This window comes from Cupressus sempervirens, chromosome 6 (assembly GCF_028749045.1).
Source record: "Cupressus sempervirens isolate cs-2001-9-10 chromosome 6, ASM2874904v1, whole genome shotgun sequence".
Classification (NCBI taxonomy): domain Eukaryota; kingdom Viridiplantae; phylum Streptophyta; class Pinopsida; order Cupressales; family Cupressaceae; genus Cupressus; species Cupressus sempervirens.
This window is the reverse complement of record NC_143123.1, coordinates 661,541,547-661,562,063: the sequence shown is the minus strand read 5'-3', so window position 1 is coordinate 661,562,063 and position 20,517 is coordinate 661,541,547. Positions and strand designations below refer to the sequence as shown.

General features: G+C 35.1%; 1 protein-coding gene across 1 annotated transcript; it reads left to right on the top strand.

The window, feature by feature from the left end:
• Window positions 1-8,094: 8,094 nt before the first annotated feature.
• LOC149553920 (F-box/kelch-repeat protein At5g43190-like) lies at window positions 8,095-9,174 on the top strand. The gene has a single exon (XM_089790391.1). It carries the CDS (start codon window positions 8,095-8,097, stop codon window positions 9,172-9,174), a length of 1,080 nt encoding a protein of 359 aa, XP_089646517.1.
• Window positions 9,175-20,517: the final 11,343 nt, after the last annotated feature.

The following is a 20,517-nucleotide window of genomic DNA, read 5'->3' as shown; positions in this document are numbered from 1 at the left end:
GGGAGAAACACCCCCAGCCCTACCAGATTGCTTTGGTGAAAGATAATCATAAGGTCCTGGTAAGCGAACAATGTTTAGTGAAGTTCAAAATTGGGAGTTACCATGATGAAGTTCTCTCTGATGTTATTCTAATGGATGTTTTCCATCTATTGTTGGGTAGACTGTGGCAGTTTGATAGGCATGTAGTACATGATGGTCATGCAAACACATACTCTCTAACAAAGGATGGAGTTCACCACAAACCGAAGCCCATGAAAAAGGAAGGCAAAAAGGTATGTAGCAGTGCTAGGATTTGTCTTGTTGATGGAAGGAAGTTTTTAGATGGCATGAAACATCAACGTATGTGCTATGCTTTGATCCCTAGGAAAGATAAAGAAGGTAGTAGTGAAATACCACTTGAAGTTTCAGATTTACTAGGTGAGTTTGGAGATATCATCTCTAATAATGTTCCAGAAGGATTGCCATCAGTAAGGAAAACTAGTCATTAGATAGATTTAATCCCAGGAGCTAGTTTGCCTAACAAGGCTGCTCACAGGATGACTCCTACTAAAACTGAAAAGATAAACAGACAGGTTCAGGAGTTATTGAGGAAGGGTTTGATTCGGGAGAGCTTGAGTCCATGTGCAGTACCTGTAGTACTAGTACCAAAGAAGGATGGAGAGTGGAGGGTGTGTACAGACTCTTGAGCTATAAATAGGACAACCATCAAGTATCGGTTTCCTTTGCCAAGAATGGATGATCTTATGGACTGCTTGAGTGGATCTCAATACTTCACAAAGATAGATCTCAAGAGTGGCTATCACCAGATACAGATACGAAAAGGAGATGAGTGGAAAATTGCCTTCAAGACCAAGGAGGGTCTTTATGAGTGGCTAGTCATGCCCTTTAGATTGAAGAATGCACCAAGCACCTTCATGCGGCTTATGAATGAGGTACTTAAGAAGTTCTTGTGAAAATTTATTATTGTCTATTTAGATGATATTTTAATTTTCAGCAAGACTTTGGAAGAACATTTATTGCATATTTGTAGTGTCCTTGAAAGGTTAAGAGAAGAGAAATTGTTAATTAATATAAAGAAGTGTATCTTTGCAAAAAGGGAGTTAGTCTACTTGGGGTTTGTTATATCACCTAAAGGTCTCAAAATGGATCCAGAGAAGGTAAAAGCCATCTTGGAATGGCCTACTCCAAGGTTTGCTACTGAGGTAAGATCATTTCATGGTCTGGTTAGTTTTTACAGGAAGTTCATTAAGAATTTCAGTGGCATATGTGCACCCTTGACTGACACAATAAGAGGGGATAGAAAAGAGTTCAAATGGACTGTGGCAGCTACGAGAAGTTTTGAAATGCTGAAGAAGAAGGTGATAGAACAACCTGTGTTGGCACTTCCATATTTTAGAAAGGTGTTCCAAGTGGATTGTGATGCTAGTGACAATGTTATTGGGGCTGTATTAAGCAAAGAAGGTAAGCCTATTGCATATTTTACTGAAAAATTGAATCATGCAAAAAAGAAGTATTTTGTTTATGATCAAGAGTTCTATGCAATAGTTCAGGCCTTAAAGAAATAAAGGCATTATTTATTGCCAAAGGAATTTGTTTTATATACTGATCATCAGGCATTACAGTACCTAAATAGCCAAGGTAAATTGAATTAGAGGCATATGAAGTGGGTAGAGTTCTTGCAGAGCTATACATTTGTGTTGAAGCATAGAAGTGGAAAATCTAATAGGGTTGTAGATGCACTAAGTATGAGACAGTTGTTGCTTAGAGTAATGCAGGTTAAAGTAGTTGGGTTTGATGAACTCAAGAATCTGTACCCTGAGGATCCTGATTTTGCTGAAGTGTGGAAAGCTTGTAAAGAGCTTGTTGCTGTAGATAGAACCAAGTGGCTAGACTATTTGATTCAAGATGGTATGTTGTTCAAGGGCAGTCAATTGTGCATTCCAAGGAGTTCCATGAGGGAAAATATGATTAAGGAGAAACCCAGTGGAGGGATGGCGGGACATTTTGATCGAGATAAGACCATTGCCATTCTCAAATAACATTATTTTTGGCCGCAAATGTCACAGGATGTGAAGAAGTTTGTACAAAATTGCCAAGTTTGTCAAGTGGCCAAGGGATTTAGTCACAATACTGGACTATATCAGCCATTGCCTGTTCCATCAAAGCCATGGGAGGATATAAGTATGGATTTTGTTCTTGGATTGCCGAGGACACAAAGGGGTAATGACTCAGTATTTGTGGTGGTTGATAGGTTCTCCAAAATGGCACATTTCATTCCATGCCACAAGACTCATGATGATGTCCATATTGCAGACTTATTTTTCAGAGAGGTGGTAAGACTACATGGTCTCCCAAGGAGTATAGTTTCTAACAGAGATACTAAATTTGTGGGATATTTCTAGAGAACATTGTGGAAGAAGATGAGAACAGACTTGAAATTTAGTTCCACACATCACCCGCAGACTGACAGCCAAACAGAAGTGGTAAACAGAAGTCTGGGCAATTTACTGAGATGTTTAGTTGGGGATAAGCCCAAGGGGTGGGATTTGATTCTACCACAAGTAGAGTTTTCTTACAATAACTCTATAAACAGGAGTACTGGTAGATCACCATTCCAAATTGTATATGGAAGTAGCCCAAGAACTACACTAGAATTGAGGAAGATAGAGCAAGGGGAGAGGACAAGTGCTGAAGCTGAAGAATTTGCTAAACATATCAAGCGGCTACATGAGGAGGTCCAGGTACACATTACCAAGATGGACCAATAGTATAAAGCTAGGGCTGATCAAAGGAGAAGACATAAGGAGTTTCAAGTAGGGGATCTAGTCATGGTACACTTAAGAAAGAAAGATTTCCAGCCGGTACTTACAACAAGCTGAAGATGAAGAAATTTGGCCCCTGCAAAATTTTGAAGAAACATGACTCAGGAAATGCAAATGAAGTAGAGTTGCCAGATGGAATTCACATTTCTCCTATTTTAAACATTGTAGACTTAACAGAGTATCATGATGATGGTGCAGATGAGGAGCTAATGTTAGAGCCATGTCCAATTCCTACTTCTAAGAAGGAGGAGATAGAGGAGATTCTAGATCATCGTGTGGGTAGGAGTACCAGAAATAGGCAGTATGAAGAGTATCTGGTCAAGTGGAAAGGATGGTCGATAGAGGACTCAACTTGGATATCAGCAGCTGAGGTTTCCCATTTGGGATTTCCTCTACCATTCATAAAGTGAAAGGGTCACTTTTCAATCTACCCTGGGTGTCTGATGCAGGAGCATCCAGAAGTATAAGGGCAATCTTGTGTCACCCAAAAAAATGTACTTAGACTTAGTTTCTGTTTCATGTGTTTTCATTTATGGATACACATTTGGGTCAAACAAAGGTTCCAACTCTCACAGTTCCACTAACAGTGTTCTAGGATAGAGTATTTGAGCACCTTGGGATACGTGTAAATGCCAAAAAAATAAGAGTATGTAATTGAGCCATAATTTTGGTAAATTAGAGGGTGGAAATTGGCCGGATGAATGTAATTATAATTTAGAGCATTCCAAAAAAAGAATTAGGTCAAAAGGCCCTACGGTTTGAAAGTTATTGCAGTTTTTTGATTTTTGGAGACCTCCTAAGAATGCTTCAAAGTCAAGTTAGGGGCATTAAATGACCTTGAATAGGGCTGAATAATGGGGGACAAGAAAAGCCTGTCCATAGGGCTATAGAGCGCTTTGAGAGCTTTTCAAAAATGTAAATGGTTTGTCAATCGGAGCTACGGTTCAAAAGTTATGCCTCCCGAAAGTTTGGTTACCATTTTTGGATTCTTCTAATTTTGTGCCGACTTCTAATAGGACTTCTGGAGCCTTCTATTTGGTCGGTGGATGCCAACTAGCACTTTCTAGAATGTATTCCTAATCCTTAACCCTTCGGGGTCTATTTAAAAACATTTCTGGCATTGTAAAAGGCAGTTTGGAGTAGAGTTTGAGAGAAGGTACTGGGAGAAGAATTTATCTCTAGATTTATGCTATTGTAAGCCCATAGGGCATGTTTTGGAGTCTATTTCTCTGCACTAAGTGTACTAGCATATTTTCACAATTAATAAAATTTTCCCTTTCCTGTTGTGTCCAATCTGTGCTTGGGGTTGTGTCCCCATCAAGAACCCACACAAGCCAGGGCAACAAAAACTAGAAAAGTAATACACAGACTACAATGTCATCAACACCACTTAACTTTCCAATGGATCACCAAGAAACGCACCCTACTTCCTGTCATTTTGAAAAAAAAAAACAATAGAATAGATACATGCACGAGCCAAAAAGCTAGTTCTTAATTGTATCCTACCATGACTACTCCAACCATCCCATCACCCATTCAAAACATCACATCCATCATCTATCACCTCCAAACTCATAAAATCTCCATCAATTCGTACTATTGATACGACCTGAAGTACCATCAATCTTAATGTGCCTATTCAAGTACCATGTATCCATCTTGCCTTTGATAATTCCATTCACAACTAGTTGTAAGTCTCCTTCTAGGTGAAATATTTATACTCCTATTTCCTTTTCCATCAAAATTGCACCTATTACCACCATACATCCAACTTTATTGTTTGTGTCATTCATAATCCTTTAACCTCCAATTGTTAGGATGTTCCCTTGATTGTCATGGGAAGCGAAACCAATTCTAGAGGGACTTAGATTATCTTTTGAGCCTTCATTAAACTCACTTTGATCCACCCATCCTTTGGGGGTACCCACACTAATCTTTCATTATCGGACTTAGGAGGTTTAACCCTCAAAGACCCATTAATATGGCTCATAAATATTAATTAGTAATTAAATCTAATATAATAAGTAATAAAAATGAAATAAAATGATATTTCTACGAAAATAAATACCATTTTAAATATTTCTTTTGAAAAATGACCTCTTTAAATAAATATGATGAAATGTAATTTAAAAGAAAATACAAAAGTGGCAATTTTCTTATTATGCTTAGTACAAATTTATGTTATGTGAAAAGATATGGTGGGTATATTTATTGTACCCTTCCTCCCATTACAAATCCTTTGTGTTGTACAAGTGAAATGGTAAATAAAATAAACTTAAATGGTTCATGCACACAAAAATGAGAATGGAAAAAATAACATTAAAGTATATTTCAAGGACATGGGGGTAGGGCCATCCACATAAGCCTTGTTAACTTAGTGTGTGTCATTTAAGCTCAACCTATGCTCCCAAGATGCACACAAACATTTAGATTTCAATTTAGGTTTCCATCCCAATTCATCAACATTGTAGGTTTGAGTCCAAACTTAGGGTTTGACTAAGGAAAACCCCTATACAACCCTTAGCATCTTTTTTCTCATATTATGTATAGATTCAACATTAACTACATGTCTCGATAGACATAACATGATGGAATAACCTCAACATATTGTCATAGATTTAGATCCAAAATTTCAACTCGAAAGAAACCAAGACAAGGTCACATACAAAAACCTTGTCTGAAGACAAGGTTACTTGGGGTAATCTTGACCTTTTATAAGCAATTAGAGTTTGCAAGGAGCAACATGTAAAGTATATCATTTTTTTGAACAAAGTTGTCCTACCCAAAACTAACCTCCCTATTTCAATCCAGATTTTAGGCACAAGTGTACAATACAATCCCCTTCCATTTTTGTATATGCTCTATAGTTTTTAGTTTATTGCAATAATTTTTGTTAACTTAGATCTCAACCATCCAATCTTTTGAATTGCTCAAAATATCACTTAGAAAAATAAAGGAATAGAAGCCCTAAGAGTATAACATCAAATTGACTCTCTTGGAAAAAGTTTTTGTCAATCATACATATCTCTTGATGGCTTCATTTAATCAAAGTGGAAGTAGGCTTTGTTTCCTAGTTTGCTTGAGTAAGCCAGTCAACCCTATTTTCAAACATTACACTAGGGTATGATATGATGTAGTTTACATGCAAGTTGGAAAATAAATCTACCTTAGCATGCTTCCATCATTAATAATTCACAAGATCTAGTTGCTCCACCTTGATTGAGGTCTATGAGTATCCATTAAGCACAATTTTTTTTTTTGTAGTCAATCTCAATGCTAAACTTTGTTTATTTTGAGATTCTTAATATGCATCCATTTTATCCTTTACAATCTAAATAAAGTCTAAATTATGTTAAATGTTAGGCTAGGATGGTGTATATGTTGACTTGGTGGTCAGCACCTCCTTCGGGGTTTGTGACATGGCTTAACTGCCTCTTGTGGTTCTAGGTAAGTCTAGTGTTTGTGACGTCCATTGATAGCTCGAGCTTTTGGTGCAATGGCAAACATACCAACAATATATAGAGGCTAAATCGAATTCATTAGAGTATTTGGTATTGGGAGATGAATTCAATTATAAGATATGGGTAAAATAATGACCATATTGGCCTTACATCACAATATTAGACATAGAAGAGAACACTATAATTGAATTATTTTGTCTAAGGGCTTAATTGAGGAGAACACAATTAGTTCCTCACCAAGATTTAAAGCATAGATTTAAAGTCTTATAATGAGCATCATTGTATTCCTCCATTAGTAACTAATGCAAGTGAACTAAATTACAACTTATTTTATCTATAATATACTAGGGCGGTGTATTTAAAGTATAACCCTAAATCATTTAGACTATGTTTGGGAATGAGAGAGGAATTTATTGACTACATATATAATTCAATTTAAAAATAAAATAAAATAATTGTAACTATAACATTGCATCCTAATCTGAGACATAACACATGCTTGCTTATTGTCCTTAATCTTGATTTGTTATCATTGCATCAATTTGTTTGGGAGCTTATCTGAAGACAACATAAGTTACATCTCTTGCAACTTACAAAGTTCATTGAAATTGCTTATAAATACCATCAGCTTCTAATCATGATTTCGGCCCTAGATGTAGAGTTTAACAAATTCTGGTGAGTACAAATTAATATCTAGACATCAATTTATTTCCATAGATGTGAAAATTAGATCTTCGAATGTAAATTTAAGCTATAATAAAACATAGTCTATACAATTTAAATTAACTACTTCATCAAATCCGTAGAGGTCCAAGATTTTGTGAATCATATTTTAGTATCTTCCACAGCATATTTTCATAATCAAATTCTAGAGTAGACGTCACATTTGAATTTTATATGATTTCTTCACATCAAGTATGTATAGAATAGTTTGTATTAATTATTCAAGTGAGAAATTTTCTATGTCAATGCAAGCACAACATGTTTTGCGTCGAAGTATGTATCATGGATCATACGTCCTTGAGATAATAGTCTTCATTGCATATGTCAGGAATCTAGAAGACAAGCCTATGCCATCTAGTCCAACATGTGGACGAATGGATAATCCGGCATACAAAATTTAGCAGAACAGATCAGGAACTCTTAAGTCATTAGAACATTCTCAATTGAATAGTAGGTTTTGACGACACGCTTTTTCTGAATCTAGACTAAGACTTTGGCAAAGCCCTGCTATTTTCCTTTCGATTCCCGCAATTGAAAACAAAACAAAAACAAATCTTGAAAGGGCTGTCACATAATCGGCTGCAACCAAGGTAGAGATGATTGTACAGAAATAAATTCAAGATAAACGTGCGAAGAATGAAGGTCTGCAACAGGCGTTTCTGGATTTTCTTAGAGGCAAAATTGTTTACAATCTCTGGAGTAATTAATTGTGGGTAGAAGAATTCACTCCTGGAATCTGAACTACATACGAATGGGGCACAAAGATTTCATATAAATGGTAGGCATAAAGATTCAATTTTGAATTACACATGAATGGTCAGCCCAAAGATTTCATTTTGCGTCACAAAGAAATGTTGGGCATAAAGATTTCATCTATGGCGGGCATAAAGATTCAATTTTGAATCATATAGAGATGTTGGGCATAAAGATTCCACTTTGAATCTCATATAAATGGCGGGCATAAGGATTCAGAATCGTATAGAAATGTTGGGCATAATGTTTTCATATTGAATTTCATTCAAGTACTGGGCATAAAGATTCAATCTTGAATTACATACACATCTGATTGCCGGATTGGGAAAAGAAATATGCAGAGCGAGATCTGGAGAAATCTTCCACAACACATTTTGGAGACAATCGTGGGCAAGCTGGATGTGGAAACTCTGGTGAAATTCAAGTGCGTGAGCAAAACATACAAGGCTTATGTTTCATCCTCTTCCCTGAGATCTCTTCGCCTGGAAAGTGAAACCCGAGAGATCTCTTCGCCATGGCTGGTGATGTTCAACAAGCAGGACCAGCAAAGAATCTGCAGAGCCTACGACGCGGCCAGCAAGAAATGGCATCTGATCTCCATGGAGTTCCTCCCATACAACCGCCGCCACAATCTGCAACTCCTGGCGGCTTCTTCGCAGTTGCTCTGTTTCACAACAGAGAGCTGCGTGATCTTGTGCAATCCTCTCACCAAGAAATGGCGGCGCCTCGTTTCTTCATCCACCATTTCACTCACCCACGAAAAGCAGCGTGCAAATCAACCGGCAATTGCAATGGCCACTCTCTCTGCAGAGGAAGATGTTCTGTTCATGCTCTCTAATGGCAGAGCAACCATTTACAGCACTCTTTCAGACCGTTGGGCGCCTCAAATCGAGCCGGTCCCGCGGTCGAATCTCAGGAGCGACGCCGTTTTCTGTAATGGGAGTTTTTATTTGATTGGGTGGGAGGCAGAGGAAATAGTGGCATATGATTTGGGGCGGCGGGGTTGGAGAATAGCGGGCGGTCCCATGGGGGCGGAAGCTTTGGCATTTGGGCGGCTTGTGAGGTGCGGAAAGAGTGTTTATGTAGTGGGGGGAATTGGGTGTGAGGGCATTGCCAAGAGCCTCTGCATTTGGGAGCTTCTCCAGCCTTCAATGGAGTGGAAGGAAGTTGGCTCTGCTCCACACAATGTTTCCTCTGCTTTTCTGTCTGGATGCTATCACAACTATGAGCATGTTTATTGCTTTGGACATGGAGATTTTGTGTGTGTGTCATGTGTGAGTTGGCCAGAGGTGCTGATTTATAGTCTCTCACGGAGGTCTTGGGATTGGGTGCCCCCTTGCCCTCTTCTTTCTAACATGGCTAGCTCTGGTTCTCATTGGGTTTCCTTCATACCCACTTTCAATGGCCTGGTTTAACTACAAGTTAGTAGATGATGTAAATTTTTACAAAATTCAAAATATTAATTTGATATTTGTGCTATTATTTTTGTTACATCGATGTTTCAGATCATACTTTCTGATCTAATATCAGAATTACAATATTGGGTAAAGGCTATCATTTTAAAATTCAATAATTGAATGCATAACATCACATCCTTTGGGTCTGTTTGGATCGTGGATTTGAAGAAGAATTGGAATTCAGAATTCTTAAAAATTCCTAATCTATTGTTTGGGTCTGCAAAATGGGAATTGGAATTTGGGAAAATGTAGATTTGGTAGCCCCATTTGACAACTTTGTATTATTATTATATATTGCCATTATCCCTACATGGTTGGAAAATGCATACTTCCTTGTAATTGCGAGCACAATTATCCTATGGCAAAGGCAATAGACTTGAGTCTGAAGGCTACATATATTGTAACTAGTGCAAGCATCAACATCAAACTACAGTACACACATTATGATGAATAGAATAAATATGACCCTCATCATTTAAACACTATTACTGTGCGTGCTCCAAACACATGCGCCATTAATTCAAATATATTGTGAGCTTCCTTGCAATATCGATATCATGCGTATCCGATGATCATTGCTTTCCATGAAACAACATTCTGTATTAAAAAATGCAAAATGATTGAGATTTTTTTGTTTTTGGTGCCCCAAAAACTTGTGAAATTCCAATACTCCAACTTGTGGCCCCCTCATGGGATCCTAAAAAATGCATCTCAAAGCCCCCTCATGGGACCCTCCCTTGATGAGAGAAGAAACCTGAGACTTAGAAAAACCACAACCAAAGAGACAAGATCAACTTATTTTGATGTTTGATTAAAATATTCTTCTATTACAATAAGATTGCAAAACATGAAAAAATAACTCCTCACAAGGTACAAAACTTTATGACTTACACAAATTTTGGAAATCACCCTTTCCCATAATCCAACTTCTAACATTTGATTTCTGAAATGTCCTAAATAGCTTCCTTATAGAGTAAATCTAAAAAAGCAATTTGAAACTTGAAATTTGGGCAATTTGATGCTAAACACTTGGATTATAAAATTGAGCCAAATTTGAAAATGAGAAAATTTCACAAAACTTGTCCAATTTTCAAAAACCATAACTTTTGATCCAAGTGTCTGATTAATGCACAAGTTGGAGCGTTGGAATGATCTTTGAGTGAACTATGTATTAAGAAAGGTTTCACTCATTCTAGTAATTTTTCAGGATCATGTGAGGTCATTTAGTGCCTCAAACCTAACTTAGCAGAGACTTCTATATATTTTTGAAAAATTGAAACCTTAATAACTTTTAAATTGTGAAGAAATTTTAGTCTAATTCTTTTTCCATATTGTTTAATTTTTTGTTTTAAACTTCTTCCCATTACTTTTTTTTATCTATCTTCCTTCAAATTGGCACTTTTTAAATATAAAAACTTGACCAAAAAAAGTAGCAAAGCAATTCTAAAAGGGAGAATTTCTTATTTGTTTGACTAGGTATCCAAAAAATGCAAAACATTGAAATAAAACTAATAAAAAGGGTATATGTTTTGGTTGATGCATGATTTCTCTTACATCACTAGATGCTCATGTATCGCACACTTAGTGACATAAAAAGATTTTAAATCAAATCCTATCTTTGGCATAAACTTTTGAAATGTCTATTATTATCAAATGGATGCTAATATGTTATATGCTCACAAATATAAGAAACACACATTGACTTCCACTTTGGGCATAATTATTGTATATGAAAGTCTTTTCTATTAATATATTAACTCTATTAATTACTTACATAAGGTTAGTGAAGAGTACACAATATACCAAGATGTGGTGAATCAATATATCCAAATTTTAATGTGAATAAACATTAACTATCATTAATAAATTCCTGTTTCAAGAACCTCTAAATATTAAAGAAGCAATTATTAATCTTCTTAATATTGTATAAATTAAAAAAACACACAAAACACACATGCATACAAAGAACAGTAGATATTTTTGGAAAACCTAGAAAAGGAGCAATTGTGTAGTAAGATTAGTTGCTTAGATCTCGTGCCAAAATCTAGCCTCAAAAAATAATAGTTCACTTGAGTATGAAGTTGACACAAATCTACTATAAACACTATTCCACAATTGTGTTTATAGGTACCTGCCTACAAGAGATACCAATTCCCAACATCAAATTCTTAGCACCATCTCAACATTAGGACATCAATATCATCAACAACAAAAGATATGAATGGTAGACTTTCAACCTAAATAATTAGCTAGTTGTATTTCATTTGATCAACCTTAAACACACTCTCCACACTACATATGATGTTACGAAAGAATCACACAATGCTTAGAATCTAACTAAAATTGCATTTTGACTACATATCAATCATTGACACATAATAAACAATTACAATGATACACTCATTGCATATATTTCCAATATTCCAAGATAGATCCTACACAACTATTTATATGTACTAAAAATGCTATTATATTCATATTTTGAACTAATATAGATGTGACCTCATCTACAAGTTAGCTACAAACATAACCTTTAATGAAATATCTAATAGTCTAGATCCAATAGCCCAGACTACTCCAAAAGAAAGAAAAAATACTTTGTTTCTCCATGTAGCCTCATTTTTTCCTAGAATGTTCATCCACATGCTATATATAATGAGTATGTAGTTTCTACTGTGTTTGCATTCTATCCCTTGGTCTTTTTTGTTCAAAGATACTTGGTGACATTCATGTTTATGTGCATTTGAGATACTTTGATGTTTATACATTATTTTGATTGTCTGTATCATAGATGATAGATGTTAGTTGCTACATCGTTCAGTTTTATAATATATGCATGATGATGCTAGTGATGTGATATGATGTCTTGTGATGATATCTGGTTGTTTTGTATTCGAATATAAACTTTGTTTATAGATAATGATAAAATTTATTAGATTATAGTTGATCTATTTGTGCTGCAAATATTATATCATTCTTGCAATAAAATTTTATTATGGTGCAAATGAATGATTTAAATAGGTTATTTTGATAAAATTAATTAAAGGATTATTTACATGATTTGGTGCAATGTTGCTTCAGCTATAGTATTATTGTGCATCTATGCTTGACCATGTTGTTTACTGTGCAAGACTTATATCACGGGCAATGACACATGGAGTCATTGGTTCGGTTGTTCATACTAAGCCAATGTTGTCCCTATATGCATGACACATCCTATTTAATGAAATAATTAAACCCTTCGATAATTTGGTAAATCCAGATTCATTATGAATTGTGACTACATAAGAGAAGTGTATGTGCATTTAGGAATTCGTAGTGGTCATGAAAACTATTAAGTTGTTGTGATTTCTTGTTTAAGGGAATTTTATATTTGATTTAAATTTATTTTGTACTATTGGAAAATTTACCACAATTGAATTCCATTTAATTGAAATTACTTAGTTTATCTGGGGTAAAAAGGGATTTAGTTTATTTATGTTATTCTTTTTTCCCTTTATATGTCACCTTGTTTAAAAAGTGTATATATGGCCCAAAAATGAAATAATTCTCACTTCTCACATTCTTAATTTAGGATATTGGAGAAAATCCTCCAAATACCCTTTGTGATAAATTTAGAGATTTGTTCATTGTGAGAGCTATTCTCGTGGGATCCATGTGAGAGTGGGCTCATTGGATTTAGAGTGGGAAACTCCACCTTTTCAAAAAATTTGATTGCAATTGGCATCTCCATTATTTTTTTGTGCTTGTTCTCATTTTAGCACATTTGGCTGTGAGGTAGGGCCTTTTTGTTTTAATAGTTTTATCTTATTTATGTTTCCATTTTTTATTGCTTTATAGTTGGAGGATGAGAACTAACTTACTAGTGTTCCCCTCCATTTTCATAAATTAATTTGGTCTAGTTTTGGGGGAATGAGTAATTAGGTCTTTTTATGTGTTTTAAATTAGAAGTTCATACTGTTATGCTGGCCATTTTTTCCTACGAACTTGGAACTTGACTTTTATTGGGTGTTTTACTCCCCTTTAGAATAAGGGTTTTAATTTTGTCAGTTTTCAACAACCTTCATTTTTTAGCAGTTTTACATCACCTCATTTTGTAGGCCGCCTAGCTTTCTTGGGTATTTCTTGGCACTAATTTTGGTCATAGATTTGGAATGTCTTCTTGGTTTCCAATACAAACATATTTTCACCTTATCTTCATTAAGATTCATATCAAATCCATTATCCCAATAATACACTTGCTTGATTGTGTTTTTACAATTAGTGTTTCTTGTTTTGTCATTTAACCCTTGTTTAGCATTGGTTTAGCATGGATGGTTATGCCCACACCATGAGAACATGCATGTACATATGAAAATATCTTGTGAGACTTGAACTCCTAGATTTAGGCTGGTCGAATAATTATTCATTTGGGGTTGCATTGGGAAAATGCATTTCCTATGGGCACTCATCATGTGATGAGTGTGGGTATGTAGGGTATACATGTGGAGTAGCTTCTCTCATGGACCAAGGCCCAAAAGTGGCCAACAAAGTAATGTGAAGAGGTTATAATAAGTGAAAAATAAATTAACTAAAGGGTAAATAAACTTAATGAAAGGTAAGATTATGGAACACCTAGTCTCCTGAGGGAGTTGATTGAAGGTGTGTGTCTAGCCTCCTAAGGGAGTTGATCGAAGGCATAATATCTAGTCTACCATGGGAATTAATTGAAGGTTTGAAGTACTTGTGCTACCCAATGGAAAGAAATGACACTCCATTAGAGTCCTTGCATAGTTATCCCATAGAGTGTTTGACCAAGACCTATTGTACTTTACTGTCTCATGATTTTGATTTTAGTCTTTTGTTTTGCTTGGCATAAGTGCTAGCCTTGGATGAATGTTATTGTGTTTGTGGTTGGATCACTATCTCCATGAGCATGGAAAGTGTGGGCATGTAGGTACCATGTGGTTAGGAGGTGTAACTACCCCTACAACTTTTGGGGACTAGTTTACAAAGATGATCTACTTAAAGTTTGTGGTCAGTGCTAGATGTTCACCTGGTACTTCGGTGTATCTAGAATATGCTCCGTTGTATATATGCTATACTTTTGATGTATTTGATTTAATGTTTAGATTATGTTTTATATGTTACTTGATGCATTCCTTTATCATGATGATGTATCTTATTTCTTAGTTGATGTTTCTTACCACTACTTTGGATTAGCATGATGTTATTAGTAGATTGGTTGCAGGATTCAAGAATTTAGATCAAAAGCAACATCTATATCATTGTTGTGAGAATACCTTTATATACTTGCAACACCAACCTTCTAGCTATCACAAAATCATTATTTCACACGCATTTTTCCATATCAGACATAACACTATTCATCATTCCGTAGTTATATGGATTTTTCAGACTATGAAATTGTCAAGCCCAAAACTTTTTCATATCTAAAGCGGTTAACAATATTATTGAAAAAATAAAACATATTTCTTGCATCAACCCTAATATTGGAGAATTATTTCTGAAACCCTAAATCATTAGTTGTATGTTATGTTAGAGTAATGAATAAATAGTGTTGCACATGTGCCAACTCAAGTTTGAGTTGTTGGCATAGAGCTCCAATTAGAACAAATGACTAACAATAGATCTGGCTCTTAGATCTAGTTAACTGTCAAGAGTAGTCCACTTTTCCATTTTCATGTGTGTGTTGATAGTCATAAAGTAGTTTGTTTTAAATCTATTGTCCAGTCATTTAGGAATGTAGATGGATCAATCTATTGTATAAATAGGTTTCTACTATTTAATAAATTCAAGTTGCAAGTTTCTTCCTTCTTTGTTTTCTTTCTAATATGTTTTTAGCTGTATGATTTCTCTATTTTAATATTTTATGCTAATGAATTCCATGAGGAGATAGGAGTAATAAGGTCATGGCTAGCTTCACATATGAAAGAATTGGTGAGAATTCTAAAGCCTATCTATTTTAGTCGATCCTTATACCTTCTTTGCCAACATAACCTTTCCTCCAAAATGGGGGCTTTTGGATAATGTATCTGACTTAATGAAAGCATAATAGTACATGGATTATAAAACTAATATATCCTTTAGCTTATTCCAACTAGGATTTGTAATGAGCCATCTTTATAAACTAGAATGGGTTGTAGAACATATACATTTATAGATTGTTAAAGTTTCATTTCTATAAGATTTGAACTAACTTAAACTGATCTAGATGTGTTTCACATTTCATGTTCTATTTATAAAGAAGTGGTTTTGTGGAGTTTAATTTTGTGCTCTTTAATGACTTTGCATAATAATTATTCATAGATGTGGCTTTCTAAAGCATTTAAGTGAATATTAATAAAATATTTAGATTTTAATTTAAAACAAGTTATCTCGTGACTTTTTAGTATAGCTCAAGTTAAAAATTTTAAGCTTTGGAATTTATGAAAGTTGATGGTCTCATTCATTGTATTATTTGACAATGTTATTGGTAGATTGACATGTTAGATGTTTCTTGTTTCATATGATTTTATTGAATGGTTTATTGGTAAGAAATATCTCATGAGGCAAATCCAACAATCTTGTTGGAAAAATGAGCATTCATGCTTGGGGGTATGGTTCCTTGAGATCTCATGATGCCATTAAGGTTGGGAGGAAATGAGCAAAGTTGATTTTTCTCAGTTTTATATCTTGTTGATAGATTCCTTTGCATTGTGATGTTGTTTATGTTCATGTTTTTATTATGATGCTATGATTTATATGGGCATAGACTTTTCCTTCTACATTCTATAATGTTAGTGTTAGTTGATCTTCTTTTAAGCATTTGGGTGATTACTCATTGACTTTGGTGGTTCTGGTACTTCCCAGTGTGGAGGTTCTAACTCTACTTTGCCTTTTGATTTAGCTAATTGGCCTTGTGCGTATGTTTGGGTGATCGTTACCCTACTTTGTACAATGTTTTCCTTATATCATACTGCTTCTTTGCAGATTATCGTGTAATACTAGAAAAGTATCGTATTGGTTCTTGAATATTATTATACGATACTGGATAAGTATTGCATCAGTACTTTGTATATTATCATACAATAATAGAGGAGTATTATACCAGTAAAATGAAGTCTATCATATGGCAGTAGTAGGAAGTATCATACTAGACCTATTGGAGGACTTGTTCAACCAAACAATGGTTATTTCTCAACTTGTCCTATATGTTCCAAAAGGAGATTTGGATACCCTTTAGGAGTTATTTCTCCCTATACCTTGAGCATTCAATTCTAGGAGTATAAAATATATCATTTAAGTATAAAAAGTCTTATACTTAAGATATAATTTTATATATATGGTGATTCATTTGAGATAGGTTCCAGTGCTCTAGGAGTTAAGATAAATATTCCAAGTTTCTAAAGTTGACGGTATTTTAGACTTAGTTTAATTCTAGGGTTTCAAAATTTTAGATTTTTCCAAATTTAAGGATTCAACATATCTCTTTTTGGATGGTGTCTAGTAGATGAGTGGTTGTAACCTTGAGCCCTCATCTTAGGCATGACCTTTTGAGGGTCTCTGCTTACTATTCTTGATTATGTTATGGTTAGTAGGAAATGGACATGAATGTTTAACCATGCTAGGAACTTTTACTTTGGGCTCAACAAGAACATCTTGTTTGGGATTGATATTTTAGTATCCCCCTCTTGGGATAAGTGGATGTTACCCAAGTCTCTTTTGGGTATTCTCATGATTCGTGTGATTGTTGATTCTAAGTTCACAAGTAGTGACACTTGAGGAGATTTGGCATTAGTTTATGTTAGACTTGCAGTGTTGTCTAGTGTACGTTGTTTTCGTTTTTGTAACTTACCTTAAAAAAAATATTATCCTTTGTTTATCCTTGTTCCATGATGTAGGAGCACCTAGGGTCTTTGTTCAAACCCTAACCCAATTTTGGCTTCTAAGTGTCCTTGGCTAAGATTCTAATGAATAAGGACTATAAGAGAGTCTTGTGTGTGTGTGTGTGTGTGTGTGTGTGTGTGTGTGTGTGTGTGTGTGTGTGTGTGTTTGAGTCTTTAGGTGGTCAAATTAGACATGGGCACAAAGTTTTCCTAAGAGTTATCAAAATTAACATGTAAATGCAAAAGTTGTCAATATGAGTCATAATGTGTCAAATGGTGAAATTGGCTCCAAGGAATGTGTAAATGGTAGAAAGGTGTTATAAGTGTCTGTACTCATTCTAATGGGAGCATGCTAGACCCATTTGAAGTGATAATGGGTGTTAGAAGTGTCAAAGTACAAAAAATGCAAAAGTTGTGAATGACAACATTGACAACATTTCTACAAACAAACCAAGAATCCTTTGTAGAAGTAGTTTGATAGTTGAAGAACCAGAAAAAAGAGCTATATAAGCTCATTCCAAGTTAGAGGAAAACATTTTAGTCCCATTTGTACAAATTTTGATCAATGAAAGAATATTATTAACCTGCAATTATTGTCTCAATCGCATTACACCCATAGCATCAACACTTTAATAGATTGACCTGAGTGTTTGAAATGCATGTTTAGATAGGGTATTGTGTCTACTTTCTCTATGCATGTTATGGGTTTCTGTTCTATTTTTTTGATAGGTGTAAATAAAATCTTTCCTTTGTGACCAATTCACTAGCTTGTACAGAGTAGGAAGACTTAAAATGGCTCTGACTTGAAATCCAATGGTTGGATTAGTAAGGCCTCTTGGAAATAGTTAGCTAACTATACATCCTTTGTAAATTTGAGTTTTGGAGTGATAAATTGCACATTTTCCATTTTTAGCATCAAGTCTTAGGTGAAATTAGTGTTACCCGACTAAGTGACTTGATTGTTGTAGAGATTTGAAGGAGGGGCTAATGGATTGATCTGTGCAACCCAAGGCCATGGAGATGTAGAGTGATGGCTAGAGGAACATTGACCAAGGTTTAGGAAGAAGTTGAGTTCATTTTCTTTCTATTTGAAACCCTTGAAGTTTAGACAACACAAATAAGCTCGAAACCCTTAACAGTAGGCCCAAATAAAGGAAGGAGGTGTACGAACATGTTAGAACCCTAGAGCCTTAAAAATATTTAAGTTTCCTAAAAAGGGTATCCAGGATGGTGACTATTTTATAGCATTGTTAAGGAAGTTTTAGAGTTAAGGTACTAAAACCCTATTAGGATGCCTGATTGGGGGCTCAAAAGGCTACTAGCCTTATTACAAAGGTTAAAAGATATTGGTAGAAAAACTATGGAAGATGAAAGCAAGGTGATACTAAGACTAATAGACATAAGTGAGAAAGAAGCCCCTCCATCTACATGTGAGTTGGTCATGGCCATGGTGTGTTAGTAGAGGACTTGATGCATTGAGTCCTAGAAGCAAAGTAAAGGGAGTGTGAAGAGATAGATTTGTAGAAAGGTCCTTGAGGAGTAGAATTGTAGTGAGAATTCCTCTAGAGTAGGGTCTTAGAATGAACCCTATTAAGGCCAATAAAAGATCCTTAAAAGTCCTAGAAGAGATAATGAAAAGTTTGAAGGACTCTCCTTATCTAATTGGTATTGGCCTAGGTATATCTTAGAATTTGATAGTGAATCAATGGGTGAGACAACCATGGTAACTAATGTAGAGTTAGACAAGGAAATGGTAGAGAAAAAGGAGGAGAATAGATTCCGAAAGGAAGCCCTCGAGGCTATGAAAAATAAGTTAAATGAAGTGGTAGAGCCAACTGAAAAAGTTAAGGAGAAGTTGAAGGATAGTGAAGATAAGGGTAAGATAATGGATGAAGAGAATAAAACTCATGAACCTGACCCACCCATGCATGATGAAACATTACTCAAAGCCATAAAAGCACTTGGTGGAAAAGTTCTTGAAGAGATACCTTTATTTAGTGGCAAGATAGATCCTGAACTAGTGATGGAGTAGATAAAAGAAATGGAAATTTACTTTGAGTGTGAAAGAGTTACCAAGGCTTAGAAAGTGAAGTTAACCAAGTCTAGATTAAGGGGGCCAACCCTAACTTGGTGGAAATTTCTTCATGAAGAAAGAGAAAAGGAAGGGAAGAAGCCAATAGCTAATTAGAAGGTTGTGGTCGCTAAGATAAAGGAGAATTACTTACCAGAGGATTATGAGATCCAATTACACAAGAAAAGAAAAAGGCTAAAGCAAAGAGATATGGATGTTTCCTCTTATATAAAGGAGTTTCAAAAGGTTTTTTGAGGTCCATGATGCAAGAAGAAGAAAGTATCAAAGTGGAAAGGTAATTGAATGGTCTTAGATGAAGCATACAAGAAGAAATTAGTCTTTTAACCCCTACTACTATCCATAGGTTGAAATAAGAAGTGTCCACACACCTATTCTATTATTTCCAAGTTTTCACAAATTGTTCATTGTAGAGTGTGATGCAAGGAACACAATTGTGGGGGAAGTTCTAAGTCAAAAGGGAAGACCAATAAATTTTTATAGTAAGAGCTTTAATGAAGCCAAGTCAGTGTACTTGTCATATAAGGTCCAATCCCTTAGGAAGTGGACACATTATCTCTTCCCCAAAGAGTTTATAGTCTATACAGACAATTAGGCCCTAATATTCATAAATACACATAAGAAATTGAGTTTTAGACATATGCAATGGATGAAGTTTCTTCAAGCCTAAATATTTACTATCAAGTATAAAAAGGGGTAGAGAAACAAAGTAGAAGATGCACTTAGTAGGAGGCTACTCATTGTCCCAGAGATCCAAAAAAAAAGCATGGGAATTTAAGGATATAAGGACCTATATGAAGGAGATGAAGAAATCTTATAATTCTACAAGTTATTCCTTGAGTTTAATAATCATTTTCAGAGCAATTTTTCCAACTATACTTTGTAGAATGAATTTTTGTTTAAAGGTAACTAGTTATTATGTACCCAAAGGGTGTATGAGGGAAAACCTCATTCAAGAAAAGCATAATGGAAGTCTTAGTGGGAATTTTGGCTTAAACAAGATATTGGACTTAGTTTAGAGGTTCTACTACTAGCCAAAAATGTAAAAAGATGTTAGGAGGTATGTAGAACAATGTGTGATTTGTCAAAAAGATGAAGGAACATCTTCTAATGCTGTACTATATCATCATTTTCCAACTTCTAATAGGACCTGGGAGTGTCTTTGTGTGGATTTTATAGTGTTATTACCAAGGATAACAACTAGTTTTGACAGTGTGTTTGTATTGGTAGATAGGTTTAGCAAAATGAGTCATCTTATACCATATAAGACAACTCATGATGCTAGTTACATTTCCCACCTCTTTTTCAAAGAAGTGGTAAGGATTCATGGCTTACCAATAAGTA